Source organism: Poecile atricapillus, chromosome 4 (genome assembly GCF_030490865.1).
Source record: "Poecile atricapillus isolate bPoeAtr1 chromosome 4, bPoeAtr1.hap1, whole genome shotgun sequence".
NCBI lineage: Eukaryota > Metazoa > Chordata > Aves > Passeriformes > Paridae > Poecile > Poecile atricapillus.
The window spans coordinates 18,964,328-18,989,602 of NC_081252.1; the positions used below are offsets into that span (position 1 = coordinate 18,964,328).

The window sequence follows — 25,275 nt, forward strand, 5'->3', positions numbered from 1 at the left end:
AGCAAGGGTTTTGCCATTAAAATGCTATTATCAAAAAAAAAAAAAAAAAAAAGCATCTGTTATTGAAATAAATATTAAAAAAAGACAAAGAGTAGTAGAATGAAAGTTTTTACTTTGTGCCCCCATTGTTTAATGTCTTCCAAAGTGTCAAAATCCTCCTGTTAAGATATTAAACGTGAATGGGAATCCAAGATGCTCAATGCCTTGTAAGATCAAGATTCAAATGTGTCTGGAAAGTTTTCTTTAAATCCCAGATTGTGATCCTTTTCAGAAAAACTTATTCATAGAGCTAGCAGTGATTTTAGTTTGTGTATAATGGTTGGGGTTCAGCTGTAGCTGAAATAGAACTGATCCAGCCTGGTGGCACCCTATGGTGCAATTTTGATCCAATCTTTTACACAGGTTGGACTCAAAGCACAACCAGATTTGTTTAAAATCCATTTGGATGCAATCCAGTGCCATGTGCTGTAGAATTACCCTGCCTGGAGGTGGGACCAGATGTGGTTCCTCCCAGCCTGACCCATCCTGTGGCTCTGTGCTTCACAACATCAGGTAAACTAAAATTCTGCTTAGGTTCTTTCTGATAAATAATCTGAAGCACTGATTTTGGACTCTGTAAAAAAATTGTGTCCATTTTGAGCTGATGAAAATCCTGACAGTGGGTTCCACACATGACCCACTGACATCTGTGGTCTTCACAGTCCTCCGAGGACTCAGAGTCCTCAGAGCCTGCTACCATCGCTGTTGGCATTAAGTAGAGTTAGAGAACAAAAGATTGAAGTTATCACTTTTCAAAATACACATAAAAGCAGGACTTGGAACCTTTGAATTTTATTTAGGAAAATTGGTGATTCATAATTTCACATATTAGAAAACAAACCCTTTCTTTTAAACTAAACAAACAAAGCTGTAGCACTCCCAGTAGCCGACCATTCCTTTCTTTAACTGGAGGTTTGCAGACTCAGAGTTTGTAGCGAGGTCCATTAGACCTATAATCAGGTTTTATGATGGTGTTTGAGCAAGCATTAGCTTTTGCCATAGTAATAACTCAATTCACAGTTTTCTTCAGGATTGTAATCCAAGTATTTGGTTGACATGTGACAACAGGGTTTCTCCCTATTAAAGAATAGTAAAAATGTATCATTAACCAGATCTTATTAGACTATTTTTGATCCAAAATGCTGTATACATGCAATTTAAACACAAATAGCTCAATAATTTTATTCTGTTGTTTTTAGGTCTTTATTGTCTGAACACCATGCTTGTTATAACAATGTTAATTTAGAAGGCTTTTGCGAGGCTGACAAGTTGTACAGAAATATTCCCACGTGCAATTAGGCACACACATAGGCAGCAAATCTCTTTGCTGAGTGCTAAAAGGAGGTAAACATTTTATGGAAACCAGAAAGAGAAACAGGACTCTGAATTAAATGTAAACAACATCTGTATTGTTTACCCCTTAAGTTTCCCCCTTATATTTTAATAATATTGATATGAAGTAAGAAAAACATTCTAAAACCAGCACAATTTTGCAAATAATATCTTAAAATCCTGTTAACCTACAAGCTCTTCTAATCTCTTTAAGTATAGCATGACTGCTAATTTTAGATATTTGGAATTTCTTTTATCAAAATATTGTTGAAAGAAATTACATAATTGAATTTGGCCTTCGTAGTACAAAAAGTAAGTACATAAAATAACATAAACTACACCAGTGTCCTAGAAAAGACAATTATCAAATTATCAAGGGCAAGTTTCTAAATTCTTAATGGCTTTTAACCCCATGTACATTTCTGCAGGAATTGAATGTTCTGTTTATGTGTCTCAAAAGTTATTGTGTAATTATGTTAAATAGCATCCATGATTTTCACTATTTTTTGCCAATCTGCACCCGTTACTACATGATAACTCTGAGATGCTTGTGAAAAACTGTCATGAATTAATCCCCTAGCGCGTCAACTCTCCCGTACTTTTTAACACTTTTTCATCATGCAGCTTTTAATAAAAATAAGGGGAAATTTATCATCCTACAGCAATGTGAGTTCTGTTCTTGAAAGTCAGGAAGCTTTGGGAGCAAATTATGTTTATTGTACTAAATCTACCTGTCTCCCATGTCAGTAATTTGTCTGATGAGTAACTCTCAGTCTGGCAGAATGCAGGCGTTGTTCGGCCCCTTGCAGACTTTTTCATTGGGAAAACGAAGGCTCTTCCCCCTTCAAATGAATGGGGCCAGGAGGTTAGGCAGGATGTTGTTCTGTACGTCATTGTTTGGACAGGATCCGGGAATAAAGCTCTCAGCTGCTGGAAGCAGTCAGAGCTGCACGGGTCACAGCAGCCCCAGTGAACAGCTCACACAGCCCAGCTGAAAGCACAGTACTCACTGTCCTCGGCTGAAGCATCGACCCAGTGCTGCTGCACTAGAGAAATCACCACTCTGAATTAGCAGTGCTCTCCCAGCATCACTTCCCTTTGCTGATCTCGGCAGACACAGTCCTGCTTGTAACATCTGTGGGGATCAGAGCTCACATTGGTGTAATGGAACTTCTGTCCTTTGTCTCATTACATGAGAGGTGCTTTCACTCCTTTAAGGAGCTCCTCTTATAGAACACAGTTCTTCTCCACCCTGACTCCTTCTTTATCCTTGCAAGCCTTCCTCCAAGTTTTACCAGAAAGTGCCTGATCCCCTGACCCTTAATTTGCAATGAGGAGGGAGGACTTATGAGAGAGTATGGATTGCAGTTTACCACTTTCTCTGTGCTCTCAGAAACCACAGGCAGAGTTGACTTTAACAAAGTTAGGAAGGCAGGCAGATCAATTTAGCCTATAATGCCAGTCCATTTCAAACCAGGACTTGTCAAACATATTATAGCAGATGCATATCTGAATAGTTCTGAAGTGTAATGTCTCTAAAACCTACATTTTGTGGGTGCCTACGGTGTTAGATTAGCAATTAAGGTTGCTTTTTTGAATAGGGCTTTAGTAGGTTTCACTGTGGATGCATCCAATGGTATTAACTAACAATTTTTGTAGCAGAGAGGAAGGTTGTATCCTTGATACTGCTTGAGAGAAAGGATTCTGTTTATAATTATGAAAAACACGATTTCTGACCATTAAAAGGGTGTATCTTGTTAATTATGATGATATATAAGATATTTCACCTGTGATGCCATTTAGAAAATTAATGTTTGAGTCACAGAAAGGTCATTGCCATTCTGGAAGGAATCCATTCGTCTCTAAGTAGGCCATCCAAATATAGACTAAGAAATACTCTATACATAATTACCTGGAAATAGATGAAATAAATAAGATGGATGATAGGTATTACTAAAGCCACATGTTAGTTTCCTGATAGAAAAAAGTAGATTGTAACCGGAAGAAGCAATAATATACATGTAAAAATGCAAGAAATAGGTTAAAGTCTTGAGTAGTTCTGTGAGGTTCAGCTATTACTCATGAGGTGAGAACTCAGCCCTCAAAAGTGGTGTGCATCAAGGACTTTATCCTGAGATTCGGACAGGTATTTCTGAAGACAGCTCTACAAAGAACAGATTGAGGACTTCTTTATTTATTTTTTTTTAACAAACCTGTATCTTGTTTGAAAAGATAACTTCATAGTACCTCTATATTTGCCACACAAATGCTTACAAGTCGATAGAATGTGTGTGCTGTCTTTGAAGAGAAACATGTTGATGGGTATTTCCAGGTGTGAGTCCTCTTTTGACTCAGGCCTGAAGTCTCCAGGAGCTGAGGAGGATCCTGCAGGGTAAAAGTCTCAAGTAGTCCCAGCAGCTGCTCATTCTGCAGCTCTGTTCTGCAGCTTGGTCTCCTGCAGCATGGGAGACATGGGACAGAAAACCAGTGCACAGCAGATTTTCAGTAGCATGTGGGCGAGCCAGAGACTGGGAACTTGAGCATCCTAAAAGGAGTGTCTGGGAGCAGCAGTAGCTCCTGACTCCTACTCAGCTCCAAACCCAGCTAGGACTGAGATCTCCTACACCAGATGGGCAGATGAGAGGTAGCCCTTGTCTCTGGGAGGTAGCTTTTGTAACTGGCACATCCAGCCCTTCATTTGGGACATACTTATCCATACACAGAGGTAAATCAGCTTTGAAAGGCTGCTGCCTCCTGCACTGAGCTGTTCTATCCCTGGCAGTATTGCTCCTGCTCTTCCTCAACTGTCAGAAAACATTGTCCCATCTGGCCAAAAGTTCACAGTTTACAATTGTGCTGACTTAAATCTGGACTTAACCATAGCAATGCCTTTAAAAACATCTTCCAAGAGCTCTCCTTGAAGCTGGTGGTCACTGTTATTCTTTGCTGTGTGCTTTCCTAAGAGTTGTCTGCCTCCTGGCTCCTCGGTGTCACTTGGCTGAGGAAATTAGACAATCTCTTTCCCCACAAATACCAGGAAAAAGGTTTCCTTGGCATTGCTGGCTGCTTGCAGTACAGATTAAGCCAAAATTTATTTATGATAAGGGAAGTTCAGGATTACCTGATTTCCATCTCATGGTTGCTTCTCCCTCACAGCAGCCCCTTTAACATTCTGAATGAGCTTTCACATGTGCTGAGCCTTGATAGCCTCAGAAGAGCTCTGTGATATTAGAATATTTTGATGAATTAGGGCTTTTCTTTTACTTCACCTCAACAAACACCTGTTCTTGGAGGGCAACATCACACACACATTCAGGTTCTGCACTGCTTTTGGCAGAGCCATGAACACCTGCTCAAGACTGCACTTCCATACACCCACCAAACCACCTTGGAGAGGTGATTTTTAATCAGTTTTCTTGGTGGGGTCACTCATATAATTCATGTTCTAGGGTTTTTATCTCCTTCAAATTCAGGATAGTGGAATCTGCCTAGAAAATAACTTTCTGAAACTATCTGTGCCACAAAACTTCATAGTTTATACAAAGTAAATAAAAGAACAAGCTGTAAAGGTGAGGAAAGTAAAAGATTAAAAAAAACCTAAACTAATATATTTGCAAGAAATACGCTTGTCTTAGTCACTCTCTCGGTTTCTCCTGGATCCCACATCCCACTGTAGGGGGCTGGGATATTTCCATCAGTGAGACAATGCACTTTCCCTTGAAAGCTGCTGGGTTTAATCTCACCATCAGATGCTGTGATTCACTCCTGCAGTCCCTGTTGTACCTTTCTTAATATCAGACAAGAGTGAAATATCTTCAGGACTGTGAGACTGGAGTTAACTATTTTTTCGAAGGAAAAAGGCGCTGGAAATATTTGATGATCTTCATCAGCTGAAAGAATCTGTGGAACCAAACCCAGACTCATGAGCCTGTCGTGGTGTTGACTACAGGAGCCAGGAAGAGGCATTTACACCTCTGAAATACAGTGAGTTTGGTCCAGTCTCAGGCATAGGTCAGAGCTGTGTTCAAGGAAGATAAGAGGAAGCTCTTCTACTTTTTCCTCTGATTTCTGAGCCTTTGAAGACCATTCCAGGTGTGTCTGTAACAGAAGGACAGGTCAGCTCTTGACTTCTGAAGCAAAGGCTTCAATGTCTTCACAGATATTGCAAACTGAAGTAAAAATCTGCATGTGGCAGCCCCAAATTATGGGTCACCATACCTTTGCTTCCTGATCTCTGTACTGGGGCCTTTTGAATTTCTACCTGTAAATTATCTTCAGCACCCTTGAAACGCAAGTGTTTGTAACAGCAGTGTGAGCTGAAAAGGTTTATTTCATAGTTTGATGTGGTCCTGCCATCTTTAGCTGGTTTTTTGCCTCCCTGCATGATGATCACTCATCTAGGGTAAGTACTTTCCAAGTTTTGTCTGGTTTGCCATGGCCAGTCCTTGGTTAGAAGCTTGATCCTCTTTTCTCACCATTTGCCACATACAGCATTGCATCATTAAAAAAAAATGTTCAGGTAGATGGATATTCATAGCAGAACTAAGTCAGAATCTCATCCCCCAGTTTAAAGGCTTTGTGTTGACACACAAATACAAATTACAGTTAATCTGATGTTTTTGAGCCTACTGTATCCTTTCCCCATTTGCACTTTCTTCCCCCCTTTTCCTTAGATACATTTTTTTCTTTCACTTTCATTCAGTCTCCCCTCTGTCTCCACAATTCCAATGCTTCACAGCCTTCCTTCATTTTATCCTTGCTGCTAAATGAAGATGTGACACAGATGAGAAGTAAAAATGAGGAGCTCTTTCAAATTAAACTTTGCTGCAAACATCTTACCTGTAAAGATTCCATTACAGCCCCAAGAGAAATAAAGGTGCTTAAGCCTGGAATGTCACTGATTTCTGGACACCAGCCTGCTGGTAAATGCCTTCCAAACTTTGCCATTCCACAGCTTGATTGGACCTCCCACAACTTCCCCTTCAGGTCTGGCTGTGGACTGTGCAGGTTTGTGTATCAGAACAACCCCAACTGGCAATGCTTTTACACAGGATTATCCACAACTGCCTCCCCATTAATTCCCTCTGTCTGGAAGCACCCTGATGTCTCCTTAATAGGGGTTAGCATTATTTATAGCAATTTACAGGTGTGCTGCTAAAAGATGGAACTGTAAATCAGCTCAGATGTTGTTCCATGATGAAGTGCCTCTACATTATTTAACAAATTGTCCCAACACGACTGAACAACACACAATGGAAAAACTTGCCATGGAAATGTAATATTGAAATGGACACATAAATACTGCATATTTAGTTAAGATTTGTAATTACAGTTTTTATTCTTCTGGCAATTTTGTACTCCAGGAAGATTTTCAGCTTCAGAAAAGCAGGGTACTTCTACCCAGGGGGTGTCAGCAGGGCAATACAATTACTTATATATGTGACACTGTCATGCAGCTGGCTTTGCAGAGGTGTTCAGCACAAAAAATATCAGGTTGCACACGTGCATCTTAGTTACAGCTCACTGCCTAGGGTGTAAGGTAGCAAGCAATGTTGTTTTACAGTGTATCAGAGTGATTCCGACTCAGTAGAAAGAAGATTGAGGTGTGATGAAATGCCAGCCAAAAGTGCCTATAGGTACCTCAAAATAAAGAACTACACGTGTTCTGAGATGTTGGTTTATCGTATTTGCCCGTAATTTGAGCACAGTGCTTTCCCAGACCGAGGCAAAGCCTACAATTTTTAGGTGAGAGGAAAGGTGGAGCAACATCTTCTTCCTAGAAAGCCTGGACTGAAAATGAATCATATTCAGTGTTACATTTCTCCTGTAATTGCAGGTGGTTTTCCTCCTTCAGATGTAAGGTACCATTATGTGGGAAAAGCTGATTTTTCTCTATTCAATCAGGGACAGTTCAAAGATTGTCATACCTAAAATGTGCACCTGGTTGAGATCTCACTGAGATCTGACACAAAACCCATGGAAGCAGACCAGCCACCTGCTGGTTTCCTCTGGGCAAGAAGACTTGGCTCACAAAAACCCATAGGGGCAAAGAAGGGAAGTGCTCTGGAGGGGTGAAGGGACAGTTGGTGTCAGCACTGCCCGGGAATTCAGTTTGGAGGTGTATGAGCCAAAGAGTTTTTTCTAAAGTTGAGAAACAAACATCCCCAGCAATTCCCCTGGGAATTTCAGGGAGTAACTTTCATTTTTTAAATTTAATCTTTGTGTTTTCCCAGTTAAATTTCTAACACGTCAGGGCTCTCTTAATGTGAATCCCAAAACCTTCTAAAACTGTTGCTGAGGATGTTTAAAATGTTTCTACAGGAAGGAGTTTTCCTGCTTCCAGGTGGGTAACAGGGCAGTTTGTGTTCACATGTGTCCATGGACAGCGGGACACACGTAATAAATGCCAGCCTCAGCCATCAGAGCTGCATTTGGGCTGCTCCTGCACTGGGAGGATGAGGATTGTTGGAACAGAGGCTGTCTGGGAGGCAGGAAGGGGTGAAGGAGGTGCCCCAGGTGCTGAAATGTCCACACTAGCCGCATCTCTTCCTCAGGGGGCTCAGTCATGGATGGGACCTGGCTTCCCTGTTCCCCTTTCCCTTCCCGGGGGAGCCACACTCCACATGGCTGTCCCTGTTCGTGCCTCTGTTTGTACCTCCCCAGCCTCAAACCAGTTTGAAAAGTGTTTTAAGCCCATTTCAGGCCAATGGTACAGATAGGGAAGGGGTTTAGCTGTGGATTTATCCCAACAGGTTTTGTGCAGCAGAGTGGACGACAGAGGTGACAGACCCCATGTGTGTCCCACACAAGGGAAAAGGCAGAAAATCACATGTACTGAAAGCCCCAGGCAAGAGGATTTATTAATGCTTCATCCTCTGATATCAGCTGGAGTTTGTGCCTTATTTGACACCAGAGAACCCAATATAAAGGCCCAAATTCAGGGAAGTCAGCTTTCACCTCCCCTCTGCAGTACATCTGAGGATGAGCTTTAAAAATAAACTGCTGTGCTTCTGAGAGAAATGGATATTTCATGGAGTATCTCATACTGCCTGGGAGTGAGCTATTCAGGGGAGGTACTGGTTCAGTTTTTTGGAGATGTTGTCAGATGGGGCAGTGTTGGCCCCAGGTCTAAGAGCCCTCTTAGGACTTGGGAAACTTCTTTCCATTTCCTCATCCATCCTGAACTTCTCTGTTTTCCTCTGCTGTGAGGTTGGATAGCAGCACATCCCTACTTCCTGAGAATGTTGTAGGGATCATTATGCTGCTATCAAGGAGGGGCAGAAGCACTGAGTTGCCATCATGACCCTGAAAGAATTGTAAAACTCAAGAAAAATGCATCCTTATAAAACTAAAAAACAGTCCATTGGAATGCAGCATTAAATACTCCGTCACTCACCCCCAGCCTGGCTTTTCCTTTTCCTGCATGAGCTCTTCCACACTTTGCCATGGCTCCTGCCATTGGAACGTGTGCCATGTATAAAACAGGACTCCTGCAGCACACGCTGGAGTTGGGACCGTGCGTTTTCCTTCAGGAAGCACCTCTGCCTCAGCACTAGAAACCTTGTCAGTGCTGTGTTTTGCAGAAATAAATAAATAAAGGAGCGAACGAAAATGTCATATACATAAATATGCCACAATAAGCTTAGTCTCTGGATCAAAGTGCTGAAAACGACACAGCTTTGAAGCAGAAAGGTAGGAATCAAAATTACACATCCCCGCGCATCAGCCTGGGTGCCAGCTGTTTAACTGAGCCGTGCGTGCTGCGGCTGATTAAATGAAAACATTTTAACAGCTGTCTAAAAGAAGGAAAATCCTCTCCCCACCTTCCCAGGACTGCCTTGTGCTCCATCCCATGGGCTGCCTGGGAGAGCAGCCCCGTGGCTCTATCCCATGCCTGACCTGTCCCTGTTCATCAGCACACTGGGATGCTCTGGGGGCTGCTCTGGGATCATCCAAAGGACAGGCAGTAGGGTCTTTGGAGAGGTCAGAACCTCACCGAGTCGTGGTGCCTTTGCCTGGCAAACGTGAGTGGGGGCAGGAGCCCATCAGCTGTCTGGCTCTAATCCAGACTGTTCCACAGGTTGGACGTGCTGTTGCCTGCGTCAGGAAAAGACAAAGCAGCTTGGTTGGGTGTGGGAAGAGGCTCTGGTCTTCATGTCCAGGCCAAACACAGCCCGACCTCCCCAGCAGGGAAGAGACTTTACAGAAGAGAGAAAGCCTTAAGTGAGTGGTGGGTGGTCTCTGGCAGCTGCGCCCCTGGCAGTCTGCAGAACCAGCTGTGAGCCATTCTCCAGCCTGGGGCCAAGCAGCACTGCCTGATGGCAAATTCCCTTCCTCCATCCCCCTGCCTCCCCCAAAACAGCACCACTGAGCAGCCTGCTTGGAGCAGACACTGACCCCAGCCCATGGCCAGGCATTGCTTGGGAAGGTGTTCATTGGCTCCAGCCAGCACAGGGGAGGCAGAGCTGTCTGTGGGCAGCCTGGTGCCCTGTCCTGCTGCATTCCCTGTGCAGGCACAGCCAGGAGGTGCTGACCTGTGGTGCTGTCCCAGGCTCCAGCGGTGCTGAACTGGGTGGCCTCTGAGGATCCCATGCCCTCATCTTCACTGAGGAGGTGGTGAGACACTTTTTGCAGTAGAAATTTATGAAGGTATCAAGCACCAGATGTGTCCATTCACTGTCACTTTTAAAGACACTGCATTTTAAGACTATTCTTAAAGAACTGGTATCTCAAAAAGAAAGAGCAATGAGGAAAGAAATTTTCCAACTCAGGATGTAAAACATATTTCACAAGGTGACACCTTTTGGCTGTTTTTACATAACATCTTCTGTGTCTGTATGTTTGTGTGTACCTGTGGGGTGGGGGCTTTTATTATGCCGAGGTTTGCACAAGCCCTGCTCATCACACCCTTCTTTGGCCCGGGGGGCTCCCTGCTGCTGCCCAGTGGGCATTGCCACTCGTGTCACTGCCAGAAGCCCCGCCACAAGGGTGTCCAGGGTGAGAATAGGACATTGTTCATTTGCTGCTGCACATCCACAAGTTCTGCCCAGAAAATATGGCAAGAAACTGAACTGCTTTATACTTTCATAAAAGCTGCAGCCACTGCTGCTATGAAGTGTTGGCATGGTCGTAACGTGAGACTCATCCATGGGTTTCCCTCCCCATCTGGCACGGGCAAGTCTATGTTTGACATCCTGGTTTGGAACAGCTTTGTTCAATACAGACAAAGGTATCTCCCTGTAATTGTCCTCCCTAAAAAATGTGCATTCTCAAAGTTTATCCTGCCTACTTCCATGGTTTTCCCTCCAAAATAATGTGGAGCCACAGGCAAGGGAAGAGCTATGAGTGAGTGAAAAGATGGATAAGAAAGGGCTTCCCATCACACAACGAGCCTTCCTCAAATCCAGCAGGCCACCCACGTGTGCCCACACACACCCTGAGGGGAATCTGTCTCCAAATGCCACACGCAGACGGACAAAGCAGAGGCCAGCGAGCTCAGGGCAATGTGCCACTGTGCTGCAGCTCCTGTGTGCTCCTGGTGACAATCGCTAAGGGCACACCTGCAAGGACAGCTCATCACCAGGCTGCCTGCTGGCTCTTTGTGCCTCATGCTTTTGCCCACCCACGGTGGTGCTTTTGCTCACTGCCTTGAGGGTATTTTTCTCTTCCTCTGCCCTTTAGGAAGAGCTCTGGAAGAGCTTTGGGGACCAATATAAAAGTGGTGGCTCTGAGACAGGTGATCTTCAGGCTCTAGGACTAGGACACCTCATGCTAGAGTAGGCAAGGTGCAGATGATGTGTCCAGCTGGTCAGGAGCAGCCATCTGTCATGTGAGGGCCAGAGCTGTATGTGCCCCACCCTGCTCTGATGGGGAGCACCCCTGGGCTCACTGCCCCAGAGCTCAGCAGGGCTGGGTCAGACACGTGGCTGCTTACACATCACACTTGTAGGAAAAATACCGAGGGTGTCCCGGTGTCCCTGTGACGGTGGGGTGAAGAAGACACCCCTTTGACAGAAGCCTGTGTGAAAGGTCACTTGGAGGCCCTGCGGGGACCTTGCCGGGCTGCAGCGGGGTTTGAAAGGCTGCTGATACCTGCAGCAGTCGCCCCATCGCAGCCCCCCTGCCCTGGCTCTTGTCCTGCACGCCCTGGGGGTTCCGGGGGCCGAGGGGACTCTCTGATGGGTGGTGAGTCCCCCCTGAATTGCCGGTGCCCTCCGGCCGCCGGGGCAGCGGGCACCCCTCACAGAGCCTCGGGGCGGGCACTGCGAGGCTCCTTTCCTCATCCCCGGGGGGCAGCGGCCTCGTCGCACGCCTGTCACCGCCGCCTCCTCCCCGTTATTTACATCCGTCTTTAGCAGTCTAATTACCCGCTTTATTGCTTTTGCCCGGGGGAAGCCCGGGGACGGCCGCGCAGGGGAGGACCCTCTCCGCCAGCCCCCGCACTGCCCGGGGGAGGGGGGGACACAGAGCTCAGCCGAGCCTGCCCCTACAAACACCTGGTTTCGGCTGGATTTGGGGCGGGGAGGCGCCGAGCCGGGCCCCGGGGGGGCCGGAGGGCGCTGCCCCACAGCCCGCCCTCGAGGGGCGGCTTCAGCGGGTTGCACAAACGCGATCTCCTCCAGCGGAGGGGAAAGAGAAAAAAGGCGACAGGATAGATGGATTTTCAGATAAGCAGCGGAGGTAATTTATTGGCCTTTATGCTCTTCCGATGGAGTCACGTCTGCACATCATTAACGGGGTTTGCTCCGCCTCGGCCCAGAGAGGCTCCCCCGGCCCCGCCACGGAGCGGGCCCCGGGCCGGGCCCGGCGCCGCCGTGAGGGGCGACCGTGAGGGGCCACCGAGCCAGGGCTGCTGCTCCCCCGGCCCCGGGGGCAGCCCCAGCCTCGCCCCGCTCATCCAGGTTGTCCGCGGCTCACTCGCTCCTCCAAACTCATCTAAATTACATCAATAACAGAGCGCACTCTTTAATGAGCTCTCAACTTTAAAGACTTGAAGGATATTAACAAGCCGCTTGACAAATGGTGCTTAGAAGCACATTAAAGACGCTGCTAATGGAGCGCATAATGACGGCTAATTTTCGATCAGATATAAATTAGAGCCCCAACAGTTATTTGCCTTAAGGACTTTATGTAAATGATTCTGTTCTGTATAAACGGGGAGGCGAGCCCAGCCCAGCCCCGCCGCTCCGACGAGCGATGCCTCAGCCCGACGGGGCGCGCAGCCCCCGGCCCCGCCGCCGCTCAAACTCCGCGCCCGCACCGCCCCCCGCCACCGCGGCACCGCTCCGCATGCCCCGGGGCCGCCCCGCTTCCCGGAGCCGGGGGAGGAGGAGGAGGAGGGCGAATGCTGGTCCCACTGGGGCTGGTGGCGGGGGCAGGGGCCGGCTGTGCCGCTGCGGGGAGCAGAGCCCAGCGCCTGGACCAACCCGGCCGGGCAGCGCTGCTCCCCGCGGAGGGCTGGGCAGGGGCGGGGGCCTGTCTGCGGAGCCGCACCCCGCACACCCACACACGCTCCCGGGATGTCCCAGCTGCCGTCCGGAGCCCTGCGAGCGTCTCTTTTTTCCCTCTGTTGATTTCGTTCGGGGTTCGTGGCCAGTTTTGGGGGAGGATTTTGGTTGGTTTGTTCGTTTTGGTTGGTTTCTTTCTATTTCTCGCTTTTAATTTTTTTCTTTTTTTTTTTTTTTTTTCCTCAACAAGTGCTAGCTGAGGGCCCGGCCCCGGGCCAGGGAAGGCGTGACCCACCCCGCGCAGAGGCCGCGGCTCCTGCCCGCTCACCCCCGGCCCTGCCCGGGCTCCGGGATGCTCCGGCACGGAGGAGCCGTGTCAGCAGGTCAGCAACTCCGCCGCCCTGGGAAGGGGGTCCCGGCTGTCTGGGGAAACCTGGGGATTTTTTTGGCTGGTGGGCTATGATTGTTTTTCTATCCCCCACCCCCCGCCCCTCTGACTTGTGCGGTGTCGTCGTCTTCCCTCCAAGTTCCCTCTTTACCTTTGCGGGGCGCGTTGAGCCGCAGCCGCAGGGCAGGTTCCCCTCCTGGCAGCCGGGCTCCCTCCTCCGGACGGGCTCGGGGGTCTCACCTGCCAAAATATCAACAACCATAAAGGAGGGAGGGGAACGCTGTCCTCCCATTCTCCCCACTCCCGTCACCGCGCCGGGATCACAAACCAGCCGGGCTGGTCCGGGAGTGGGCACTGCTGGGGTTTCCCCCGAGAGAGGATTTGGGGAGGGAAAAGGACGACCCACCCGCATCCTCAGGAGGGCCGGGCCGGGCCGGGAAGGAGCGCGGGAGCTGCGCGGGCGCGGAGGGCCCCGCTGGAGGCCGTACTCACCCGGGCGGCCCCGGGGCTGCGCCTCCTGATCCGCGCTCGCCGCCCCGATCCATCGATTTGTTCCTGAAAAAACGCGGCGCAATCTTATAGCAGCTACGAGCAATTAATATTGCATTAACCCTATTAAAAAAAAAAAAAAAAAAAAAAAAAAAAAAAAAAAAAAAAAAGAAAGGGGAAAACCCGCACCCCGGCAAAGCCATTTATTATTAACGCGAGGGTAATTGGAGACCCGAGACGCGGATGTGTGCGTATAGTGGGCCAAGGCTGGCAAACACAGGCGTGACAGTGTGGCGGGAAGGAAGGGGAGCCGAGGGTGGCTAATATTTAATTTCAGGTCTGTGGTTTTCTAATTCGAGATTAAAAGCAGTCACGTCTTTGAAGCCAGACACTTGGTGTAAATGTACAGTTAAAATATTCTATTCCACAGTCCCCAGACAGAGCTCTGCTACTCCCAGGCTTCATTAAATTTTAATTATCATCCCAGACTGGAGCAAGGAAAGTGGGGGAAGACTGTCCACCTAATTGCAATTGATAAAGGCAAAGAAGCCGAGATATTTTTCCTCGCCGTGCACGCACAGCAATTGTTTTTGTTGTTGTTGTTTTAATGCGGGCGAAGCCCGGCGAGAGCAGCGTGAGCATCTCCGCCTATAGATCTGCTGTTTACAAAAGACGCACGTGAAGGAAAGCCGGGAAGTGATGTTGTCGATGGGTGTTGGGGGAGAAGGGGGGCTCCTGGAGGATCTGGCGAAAGATCAACGGAAGAGACGAGGACCCTCATTAGAGCTCGTCAGCTTATTGTCTCCCAAAACAAAGCGCGCTGGTGCTTCAGCCCTGCTCGGCCCGGGCAGCGGAGGGGCTGCCCTGGCGCCCGGCCCGGTTCTCCCGGATCCCGGGCACCTCTGCACCCCCACACACCCTTCAGCCCCCCGGCTCTTCCGTGCCTTTTCGTTTGTTAATCATCTGCAAGTGCAGGACCGGCATGTACTGGGAGAAGTCGGCTAATTGCCCCAGGTTTTTAATTTGGCAAACTAGAGAGCGATCTTTCTCCAGGCAGTAAAAGGTAAAAAATAAAACCCACCGCGTTTGCTTTCTAAGCAGCTTCCTATTATCACATCGCCACTTAATTTTATTTCCATTCTCTCAAAGTTAAATAGAAAGCCCAGCTCACAGGGGAGCTGCCATGTGCCTACAGACTGGGGATGTCAAGCAGAGAGACTCACAGTGCAAAGTTAATTTCAATTCCCGAGGAGGATTTCACATTCTCGCTCGCTCTGACCCACAGTAATTAGCTGAGATAACTAATGATTACTTACTTATTCCTTGTAATTATCTGGATTTAATAATTCGCTGTGTAATTTATTAATTCACCCGTAATAGCCTTTAAGTGAATGGCTCATTTAAGAGGGCGCAGCGGCGGTTCAGGGGCTGTTCGCTGCTCGCTGCCTTCGCCTGCTCAAGGTCTGGGGGGGCTCTGCCGCTTTCGGGGGCCGCCCGGGCCCTGCCCCCGCCGGGCTGCCGAACCCCGGCCCCCTGACGGCCGCTTCCCTGCTCCCTCCTGCCCTACCTCACCTTTTAGAACGAGCCCCCCGCCCGCGGAGGTTGCGCGGCAGCCCAGCCCACGGGGGAGGGGGCAGGGAGGCACTTCCCGCTTGGGGGGTCCCGGCGGGGCGCGCAGGCTGCGCGGGACAGCGCCGCCCCCTCCCAAAAAGCTGCGAGCCCCGGCCGCGGGTGGAAGAGCAGGCAACCCACCCTGCGCGCCCGCGGGGCTGAGCCGTGCCGCCCGCGGGGCCACCGCGGTCACGGCAGCGACAGGGGGGGGAGGGCGGGGTGCGGACACCGGCGAGGACAGGGCGCCTGTGCCCGCCGGACCTCGGGACACCAGGCCCTGCCTCCGCGCCCGCGGAGCCGCCGGCACCCTCGGCGTGCCCGGGCGGCTTTGAAGCTGCAGCTGGAGCTGGTGGCTGGGCGGAAATATGAATATTTAATCGCGGTTCGTGTATGATCTCCCTCCCCCCTTCGCCCGCCGCCGTCGGGGTTTTTTTCCCGGCTTTTGTGAGCGACGCGCGGGGAAATTACTTCTCCCTCTTCAAATTTGGGGGTTATTTTCGCACCTTAGCCTGCGGGGCACCCTGGGCTCCCCCTCGCCGGGGGGGCACAGAGCGGCTGCGGGAGGGGGGACACCGCACGGCCCCATGTCCCCCCGCCCCGGGCACACCCGAGCCGCGGGAGCGGAGCTGTCCCTGGTGCTGCCGCCGCTGCCCCGGCGCTGCCCCGGCCGCTCCCCGAGCGGGGCCGCTCCCCCCTGCCCGGAGGCGGCGCGGAGCTCGGGCAGGGGCTGCGGTGGAAAAACAAGAAGCAGCAAACGCGCTTTGCCAATAAAACGTAAAAATCCTGTTTTCTTTTTTTTTTAATGAAAGACGATTTAACAACATTTAAAAATAACTTAGTACATTACTAGAATAAATAAATCTCCTATTAACAAAACAAAAACAACAAAATATAAAAAAAACCAAACCAAACCAAACAAAACCCAACGAAATCGGGTCATGTACAGAACTTAAGACTTCAAACAGTCTCGGATAGAACAGCGATACAGCGAAATCTGTAAGAATATATCTATATGTGCGTCAACGCCAATGAAATATTTACAATACATACAGGTACCCAACCGAGTACCCTCAGTTTATTGTTGTTCCAAAAAGAAATGTACCAAACCGGTTGTGAATTTACAAGCAGTGCAGCCTCCCTCGCTCGCTCCCCTTCCCTACAAATTTTAATTTGGCTTTTCTACAAACAGACTTCCAAAAAGGGACATTCCTCCGTGGAAAAGCATTGCGATTAAAGGTAATAAATAACCAAATAAATAAATAAATAAATAAACAACCAATCGGATAGATAGATAGATAAATAAATAACCGAGCCCAGGCTGAATACCGTCGCGATAGACCTTTGAAATCGAGAAAGACGGATATTGTGCTGGCAAGAAACCCGAAGCGACAATCCCACCACCCCCCACCCCCCCCCCTACGCGGCCACGTCCTTTCTCACTTCGGGAGCAGCGTGTGGTGGGGACAATGTGGGAATCCCCATTAAATATGTAACGCGGTAAACAAATACCTCGGACAGTGAATCAGGCTACACAAATAATGTAGGACATCTACTATAGGGTGCCGACGCCGTACGAATAAGAATACTCGCCAGAGAAATACCTTAGGTTCAGGTGACAATTTACAGATGGCCAAAAGGGACATTCAGAAGAAGAAAAGCTCACGTTCATAAATCCTACCAACACAAAATATTTGATTCTCACTAACAATTTTTTTTTTTACTTTTATCAAGACTTAGATTAAAGAGGTGTAATTAATTAGAATGAGCACAAAATGAAGTTGCTAGAGAGATAAATTAATAATTTACAAGGGGTTGTTTGGCAGTAATCTAATAATAGCTTTTGAAGACCAGTGAACACAGCAGGATCAGCTCTTTCCCTAAGCGTTATAACTTCAGAGAAGGAAAAGGATAATAACCACAGTAAAAATATATATATATTTATATATTTATAATACGCAGTGTAAATGCAGAAAAACCTGCCATCTGTTTTTTTTTAATCATTATTATCATTATTATTTTTATTATTATTATTATTATTATTATTTAAATCAAAATACTTTTGAGACGTCTCTCGCGGTGCGAAGCCTCAACTCTAGATTCAAGTTTGGGTCCCGAGAAAGCCATGGCATCGTGGCCACCCCGCTGCCACCCGGGCGAGGTCTGTTAGGAATAAAAACCAGCGGTACTTGCCGGGGCGGGTCCTGGCGCGGCTCCGCGGGGAAGTTCCCCCCGAAAGTTGGGCGCTGGGCGGGCGGCGGGGTGGGCTGGGGTTGTTTGGGGTTGTTTTCCTCCTTTCCTTTTTGTTGTTCTCGTTGTTTATCGAATTTTCTGTCGGTGACGGTGGCGCTGATGCTGTCGGTGCTGCTCCGCGGCCGGCTCAGATGCCCGCCGAGTACTTCATGCGCTTCTGCTTCTGGCGCTGGTTGCAGAACCAGACGCGGACCACGTTCTTCTTGAGGTCCAGCTTCTCGGCGATGGCGGCGATCTTCTCGGAGGAGGGCCGGGGCTGCAGGGCGAAATAGGCCTCCAGCGAGCGCTTCTCGGGGGCGGCGATGGAGGTCCGCTTGCGCTTCTTCTCCGCGCCGCTGAAGAGCTCGGGCTTGGCCAGTTTCTCGCGGTGGGACTTCTCGGCCTCCTCCAACCACGCCTGCAGGATGGGTTTGAGGGCGATCATGTTGTTGTGGGAGAGGGTGAGGGACTCGAAGCGGCAGATGGTGCTCTGGCTGAGGGAGCCCACCCCCGGGATCTTCAGGTTGGCCAGCGCCGAGCCCACGTCGGCCTGGGTCACCCCCAGCTTGATGCGGCGCTGCTTGAAGCGCTCGGCAAAGGCCTCCAAGTCGCGGGGGTCGGCGTCCACGTCGCTCATGCAGCCCATGTGGGCCGGCAGCCCGTGGGCGTGGGCCATGCCCAGCGCCGCCGGGTGCATGGGGTTCATGCCGGCCATGTGCGGAGCGTGGCCCGGCGTGGAGACCACGGCGCCGTCGGGGGCCGCCATGGCCCCCAGCGCCAGCCCCGGCGTCAGGTGCTCCAAGAGTTCCCCCTCCAGCGCCTGGTGGGGCTGGTGGTGGTGGTGGTGGTGGTGGTGATGGTGGTGGTGGGTGCCCGACAGGGCGGACGGGTGGGAGATGGGCACGGAGGAGGAGGAGGCGGCCGAGGTGCAGGGGATGGTGTTCATGGTGTGGTACGTGGCGTCCGGCTTGAAGGGGCTGTGGTGCGGCGGGTGGTGGTGGTGGCTCTTGCTCGGGGAGACGATGTCCACCGCTGCCAGGGCTTCGGCGCGGGCCAGCAGGCTCTCGTCCAGACCGCCGAATATATTGCTCTGCAATTGCAAATAGAAGGCACACATAACGCTCAGCAGGGAATTCGCCTCCCCGCGCACTCCGCCGTGCCACTAAAACCTTCCCAGCATGTTAAAAGAGAAATCCTGGAGAAGGGAGGGGGGTGGGGTGGTGGGGGGGGGAGGAGAGGAGAGGAGAAGAGGGAGCGAGCGGGGCGAGGGAACGGGCGAGGCGCGCAGCCGCTCGCACAGAGGAGCCGCGGCGGGCGGGCGGGCGGGCGGACGGACGGACGGACGGACACACGCACCAGCCGCACGCAGCATCCCAGGTCATAAAAATTAATACGAGCGGCAAGAGCCGCCGCATGCATAAGTTGGGCGAGCGCCCGGCGGCGCCGGGTGATTTGCTGCACGGCCATGAAAAAATTATCAGGCGGATCCGGGGGGCCGCCGAGGGGCTCCCCTTAAAGCGGGGCGGCGGGCGGCGGGCACCTACCGGAGGGGCGGGCAGACAGGCCCGCCGCATCGCCTCCGCGCCGCCGCCGCTGCCGCCGGGGCCGGAGCCCGAGCTGGAGCCGGAGCCGCCGCTGCCGCCGGGGCCGGAGCCGGAGCCGGAGCCGCGTCCGGCGGAGCCGCCGGTGCCGGTGCTGCTGGGGGAGCTGGCGGCGGGGGCGGCGGCGCCGGCGGAGGGACAGGGAGAGGCGGTGTGCAGGGCCGAGTACTTGGTTTCGTGGAGGCCGCCGCCGCTGCCGCCGCCGTGGGAGAGGCCGAAAGGCTGCTTGCTGCTCAGAGACATCATCATGGTGCTCGCCGCCGCCGCGGCCCGGCCCGCCCGCAGCCGGCCGCCGGAGGAGGGCAGGGGCGCGGGGCCGGGGGCCCGAACCCCCCGGAAAAGCCACAAGAACCCCGCGCCCCCACCCCCGAAAAATTAAAAAAAAAAAAAAAAAATCCCACTCGCCCCCCAGCCGGCTGCCCGAGCCCCGCCGGGGACGAGAGGGAGAGGCGGCTCCGGCGAGCCGGGGATGCGCGGGGGATGCGCGGGGGATGCGCGGGGGATGCGCGGGATGCCTTCCCGCCCGCCTGCCCGCCCTCCGCCCGGGCGCTCGCCGCTGTCCGCCGCCGCCTCCGCTCCGGCGCCGGCCCTCGCCTCTCGCGAAGTGCCCTCCCCGCCGCCGCGCCGGTGGGTTTTACTCTCTCCCCTCCCTCCCCTCCCCTCTCGCCTGTCACTACAGCCCAACTCCTCGGGAAGGGCCCTCCGCGCCTGCCTCCTCGGCCCCGGCCCCCTCCTCCGCCGCTCCCTGCCCGCCCCCCGCCGCTCCCACGCCCACGCGTGCTCCCACACTCACCGCCGCGCCGCGCCCCATCGCCTCCCGGAAAGGGGAGGGAAAAAGCCAAAAAGGCGAAAAAAAAAAAAAAGAAGAAGAAAAAAAGGAGGGGGAAGCGACCACCCCACAGCTTCAAATCCACCTTCCATGATAAGAAAAAAGAAATTTTTAAAAAAGGGGGGAAAAAGTCCCGTCCGGGCTCAGCACGCACCTACAGCCGGTGTCACCTACAGCCAATGTCCCACCGCTGCTCTGGCACCGCTGCGGGGTGCCCGGGGACAGCGCGGGGAAAGGCCGGGAGCGGCGGCCAGGGGCTGCCCCCACCGGCGTCCCCCATCGGCGCGGAGCCGGAGGGATCCTCCTGCAAAAGCGCACCGCTATCCCGCCAATTTCCCACGCCTGTCTAGTAGGAAAAGAAGAAAGGAAAAGTGGGGGGGAAATGAAAAGAGACAGAAAAGAAATCGGGGAAAGTCAGTTTTCCTGGAGGTGGTCGGGTTTATTTCCATGAATTTCACTTTGCAGCAGAAAGGTTAAAATAAGTGCTTAGGTGTTTAATTTCTCACCTAAACAGCAGACTTGGTAATTTTAAAGGAAATAAAAAAAAATTACATTGTATCAGCTCTCACTGTCGCCAGCTCGGAGAAATGAAATAAATCAAAGTTAAAAGCTTGAGTATCATTTAATTATGGTGTGAATAGCGCTTGGAAAGAAGTAGAACAACATCTCTAAACAAATTATGGCCGGGCCAGGAAGGAATTATTAGATTGAAATTTCATTTAGGCTCGGGAGACACGGCGCTTCAATATGTAATCTGTTATGCCTCATCTGATTTGTATGCTTAATTCAGCTTGACGAATTTATTAGTTTTCATAATAGTAAAAAAATTGAGCAGCACTATGGGCTAATGCATTGTGTGTACTATAAATTGTATGTCACCGTTGAAAGGCTGAAGTCTATAGAAATCTTTTATTAATGACAACATAGGAAAGAGGATTTTCTTGCAAGCCTTTAAGGAGTTCATGCCAAACCTCCGCGCTTCGTGTCTCGGTAGGCTATTAACATATCGTCATACTAATTAGGCTACTTCATGAGTGATATAATTTCAAACTTTAAATTATGTTCTAATTAACAAGGGTTGTCCAATTTGCTTAATCTTCAAAAGGCTTTTGGCTTGTCTAATTAGTCTAAAAGCATCGAGTATCTCCAACGCCCAAGAAAGAGCCATCAATAATATTTTGCTCGTTTTGAGGCGATGGCGGGCCGAGCCCAGGCGGGGTGCGGCCCGCCCGTGGCGGGCAGGGCTGGCAGGACTGGCAGGGAGGCCTCTGTCCCCCGCCTCCCTCCGCCGGGGTCCCCGCAGCGCTCCCGGCCGCTCCTGCGCCCCCGCCTCCGCCTCCCCGGCAGCGGCCGCAGCTCTGCGCGCCTCGGCGCGGGCGTGCCGGGAGCTGCGCGGCAGAATGAGGGAAAGCTCCCGCTTCCCGGGCAAGAAAAAAACAAAAAAGGGGAAATAAAAAAGGAAAAAAAAAAAAAAAAAAAAGGAGGGGAGGAAAAAGAAGAGAATACCTCGTTGGCACGGGGAGGTCCGAGGGCAGCCAGCCTGCCGGGTGCGCGGAACCGGGGAAGAGGCTCTGCCCGCCCGGCTCTCCGGCTCAACTTTGGCGGAGAGAAATGCGAGGAGGAACCCCCCCCTCCGCTATACATTTAACCCCTCCCGCACTGAGTTTAATTACTCGCAGTAGTTGTTCTAATGTATGCTGTCACACGGGAGAATTGAGAACGCATATCGTTAATATGAATTAATCTTGATTTTAATAGCAACTGACAGCCGATCTCCAAAACGCCGGGCGCTCATCGCCGCTCCGAACGGCCGCCACCGGGACGCGGAGCGCCGCGGCCGCAAAGCTGGGCCAAGTTTCCTCGGCGCCGGGCCCGGGGGTGACCCCGGCGGTCCCCGCGGTGGCTCCCGGCGCTGCAGGGACCCTCCGCGGCTCCGGCCCCGCGCAGCGCCGCGCTGCCGCTGTGCCCGCGGCTCCACCGCCCGGCACCTTCCCATTTCCCTCCCTTTTCTTGGCGATTCTTTTTGTTTATTTGCTTGTGTTTGGGTCTTGGGGTTTCTTGGTCCCGCCCGGAGTCGGGAGGGGCGCCGAGGGGAGCGGCAGCAGCCGCGGAGCCTCCGCCGCCCCCCGGCACCTCGGCGGCCCCCCGGGCCCCGCAGCCGGCTCTGAGCGCCGCTGGGCTGCCTAAATAAAAGCCGAGCCCCCCCTCCAACTTACCCACGCCCACACCCTGACCCACGCAGACATCTGGGGAGAAATCACTGTCGCCTCTCATGTATCCATGTTCTGATTTACGATTAAAATTTAAAGACGCGCATTCATATTTTACCGAACCTAATGCGCCCTATGAATTTTTAATCCATTAAGATGCGGGCTACACTTTGAGCAAACTCTACCTTTGTTTTGAGGGCAGGGCAGAGCCGGCCCCGGCCCTGCCACCCGGTGCCCCACACGCTCCCCGGGGGCTCCGGGCACGGGGGGCGACCCGGCCCCGCCGCCGCGGAGGCTCCGCGGGTGCGGACGGACGCACCGGCCCGGGACGCCCCGTCGGGGCATCCCCGCACGCCGGCGGTGCTTCGGCATTCCCGGCCCCCTCGGTGCCTCCAGCCCGGCATCGCCGCCCTCACCGGCCCCTGCTCCCCCTCTCCCGAATCTCCTCCCCCGCTCCAAATCTGCGGCCGCGAGCGGAGTCAAGTCACGAAGTCAAACTTCAAGCCCGGAACGATCAATGAAGAGTTTTGCCGTCCGTGGCGCCTCGTGCTTCCTGGCACTAAAATAAATGCAAGAAATCGAAACTTAATTACTTGAAAGAAATCCAGAAATCCCTCTGCATAATTTATCCAGGCATTTTTTCGTGTCGTTTGTGTTGAATGCACGCGTTTGACTCCGCACGCTGGTGTCCCCAGCGCCGCCCCCCTCGGCAGGAGCGGGGCGCTGCCGACCCCCGGCTGCGGGGCGAGGAGGGAAAGGAAATCCGCATTTGTGCCCCTCTCTTCTCCCCCTTCCCAGAGCATCTCCTGGGGCAGGCTGGCAAGCGGGAGCCTCTCCTCCCCACCTGCAAGGTCTGAGCCCTGAGCCGGGCACTCCGCAGGTATTTTCTGGTCGGGAGCGCCTGCCGTAACAAGCTGGGTCTCCTAAGCGTGATGGAAAGTGCCAATAAAGTAACTCAGTTATTCTGACAAATTTCCTCCCCCGTGTCTTTGGTGATCTCCCCGTGGATCCCATGCTCCTCATGGATGGAGTGTGACACCTGGAAGCTGGGGGTGGGACCCTGACTGGCAATTCAGGCACGGTCTCCTCGCCTGCCATCCAGCCTGGCTGTTGAGAGCCCTGCCTGGCCAGCCTTTCGCTGAATTCATTAGAACTGGAAGTCTGCCGGCTCCGGAGCAAACTTTATCATAGACACCTCATCGAGAACTTGAAGTAATATTATGAAAGAATGAAAAATACATTTGGGAGCTGCCTGGAAACTGAAGTACATTTTGATTTAACTTACATTAACAGAAACCTAATGTAGAAGTGAAGGGATCTAACAAAACCATTAATAATTTAAAAATAATTACAGATAGTCTATCCTTACTATTCATAACCACTCAACATTTTAGACAAAGAAAGCTGAATATTCTTCGTGGGAGAACGATGTGAGCAGACTGCTAAGCAGGAGCTGTCCAGCTCACACTGCCTCTCCTCTGCTCACACACGCTGCACATTCCCCACGGTACCCGGGACACCATTCCAAAACTGCTTTTCCAAGAGGGAGTGCGCAGGTGGAGGCGGGGCCTGTCTTTGTACAGGGCTTCTTGACATTCATTTTGGCACGGATTTGAACCCCTCCTCCTGTTTGAGGTGGGCCGAATGTGGCAGGGGAGACCAAGAACACTCCCATGCCTCCTCAGGCTCTTCCAAGGCTCTGCCAGCCCTGGAGACCTCAGGAAAGGCCTTTTTCATCCATAGCCTTGGCTAACACCAGTGGCAGTGGTGACTCTCCTGCCCCCTGTTCTGTGTCATCTAGCTGGTAACAGCACAGCAATCACCTGCTTGGCTTTCCATGGCACTGCACAAAAGTTATTTTTAATGCATTCCTTTAAATTCAAGTTATATTGTATGCTTTATAGCTCAAGGCTCATGAACATCCTGCAAAGCTGTGATTTTGCCTGTACTTCTGATTGTTTGGATTTTGGTTTGGGATTTGTTTGGGTTTTTATTGAGATATACCTGCTGTCCAAACACTGTAAAATCAGAGCAGGTGGATATGCAGTGAACTTCACTGCTCTTCCTTACAGATCAAGATAAAATTATAAAGGGGGAAATTCAGACATAAAGTGGCTTCTAAAGTAAAAGAAATGCTGAATAATAAAAAGAAAATGAATCCAGATCTAACTCTCAGAGGAGCACAGGAACCCACCTTATAAATAGTCTCACAGGTGAGAACCCTCCCTAACCACGTCCCCAGCTCCTACTTAAATTGAAAACATTAAGACCTCATGGATCATTTAAAAAAAAAAAGTCCTATAAATCACACTTGGAATGTCCTTGGGATTCTACTCTTGCTGATTTAGACAAAACCCTGGTATCTTAGATTAGCCTTCATTAATTATTTTCATTAATTCCCCTTGTTATAGATGTATTATCACAAATCATATTCCAAACACATTCCCTAATTAAGCACGAAATTCCTCTCTCCCTCCCTCCGTATGCCATTTAACTGGAGCAACGAGGACACGTGTGTTCAGCCTGGTGCCTGGAGGCTGGTGCCAGGCACTCAGTGCAACAAAAGATGCATTTCAGATATATTTCAGGGCTTGCTCTAACTTTGGGAAAATGTTGTGGTTTTTAATTTGATCACCAGCATGGGCACCTCCTCAGCTCGGAGCTCTTAGCCCTTGTAAATTTTCAGTGTCTTCCATCTACTGCTTCAATGTTTTCAAGAAAAATATGATTTGTTTTTCTCCTCCTTCTGCTATGCAAGGTGTTGGCTGATCTCTTTACATGTCCCCAGGATTCATCAGGCAGCCTTCTCCTTCCAGCCAGGAATTAAAAACTGTGACAGTTGATATGCATTGGAAAAGGTGATGAAAACCTCGTGTTTCTGAGCAGGCACAATTGTGTCTCTGGGTCGGTGTTGTACCTCTGAGACATTGAATGGTGTGTTATTTAGGGAGACAGGGTCATGTGGCCTGTGGTATTTGGTGTGTGCCATGCCACAGACTGTGCCTTTCACAGTCTCCATAGTCTTGGCGAGGTCTTGCATGGACTCATCCTCCGCCATGAATGGGTGATAAAAAATGTCCGGGAATTATTCTGTTTTCTC

The 25,275-nt window shown here is 51.1% G+C and overlaps 1 protein-coding gene across 1 annotated transcript; it reads right to left on the bottom strand.

The window, feature by feature from the left end:
• Positions 1–17,683: 17,683 nt before the first annotated feature.
• On the bottom strand, positions 17,684–19,389 carry POU4F2 (POU class 4 homeobox 2). The gene is made up of 2 exons (XM_058838459.1): positions 19,080–19,389; positions 17,684–18,625 (listed from the first exon to the last, which is right to left on the bottom strand). Exons 1-2 carry the CDS (start codon positions 19,383–19,385, stop codon positions 17,684–17,686), a joined length of 1,248 nt encoding a protein of 415 aa, XP_058694442.1. The 5' UTR covers positions 19,386–19,389.
• Between the last annotated feature and the right edge of the window lie 5,886 nt (positions 19,390–25,275).

Coding starts and splice junctions, on each gene's coding strand:
- POU4F2 (XM_058838459.1), bottom strand. CDS start 19,385: ATGATGATGTCTCTGAGCAGCAAGCAGCCTTTCGGCCTCTCCCACGGC. Junction 18,626..19,079: donor CCTGTCTGCCCGCCCCTCCG/GTAGGTGCCCGC, acceptor TTGCAATTGCAG/AGCAATATATTCGGCGGTCT.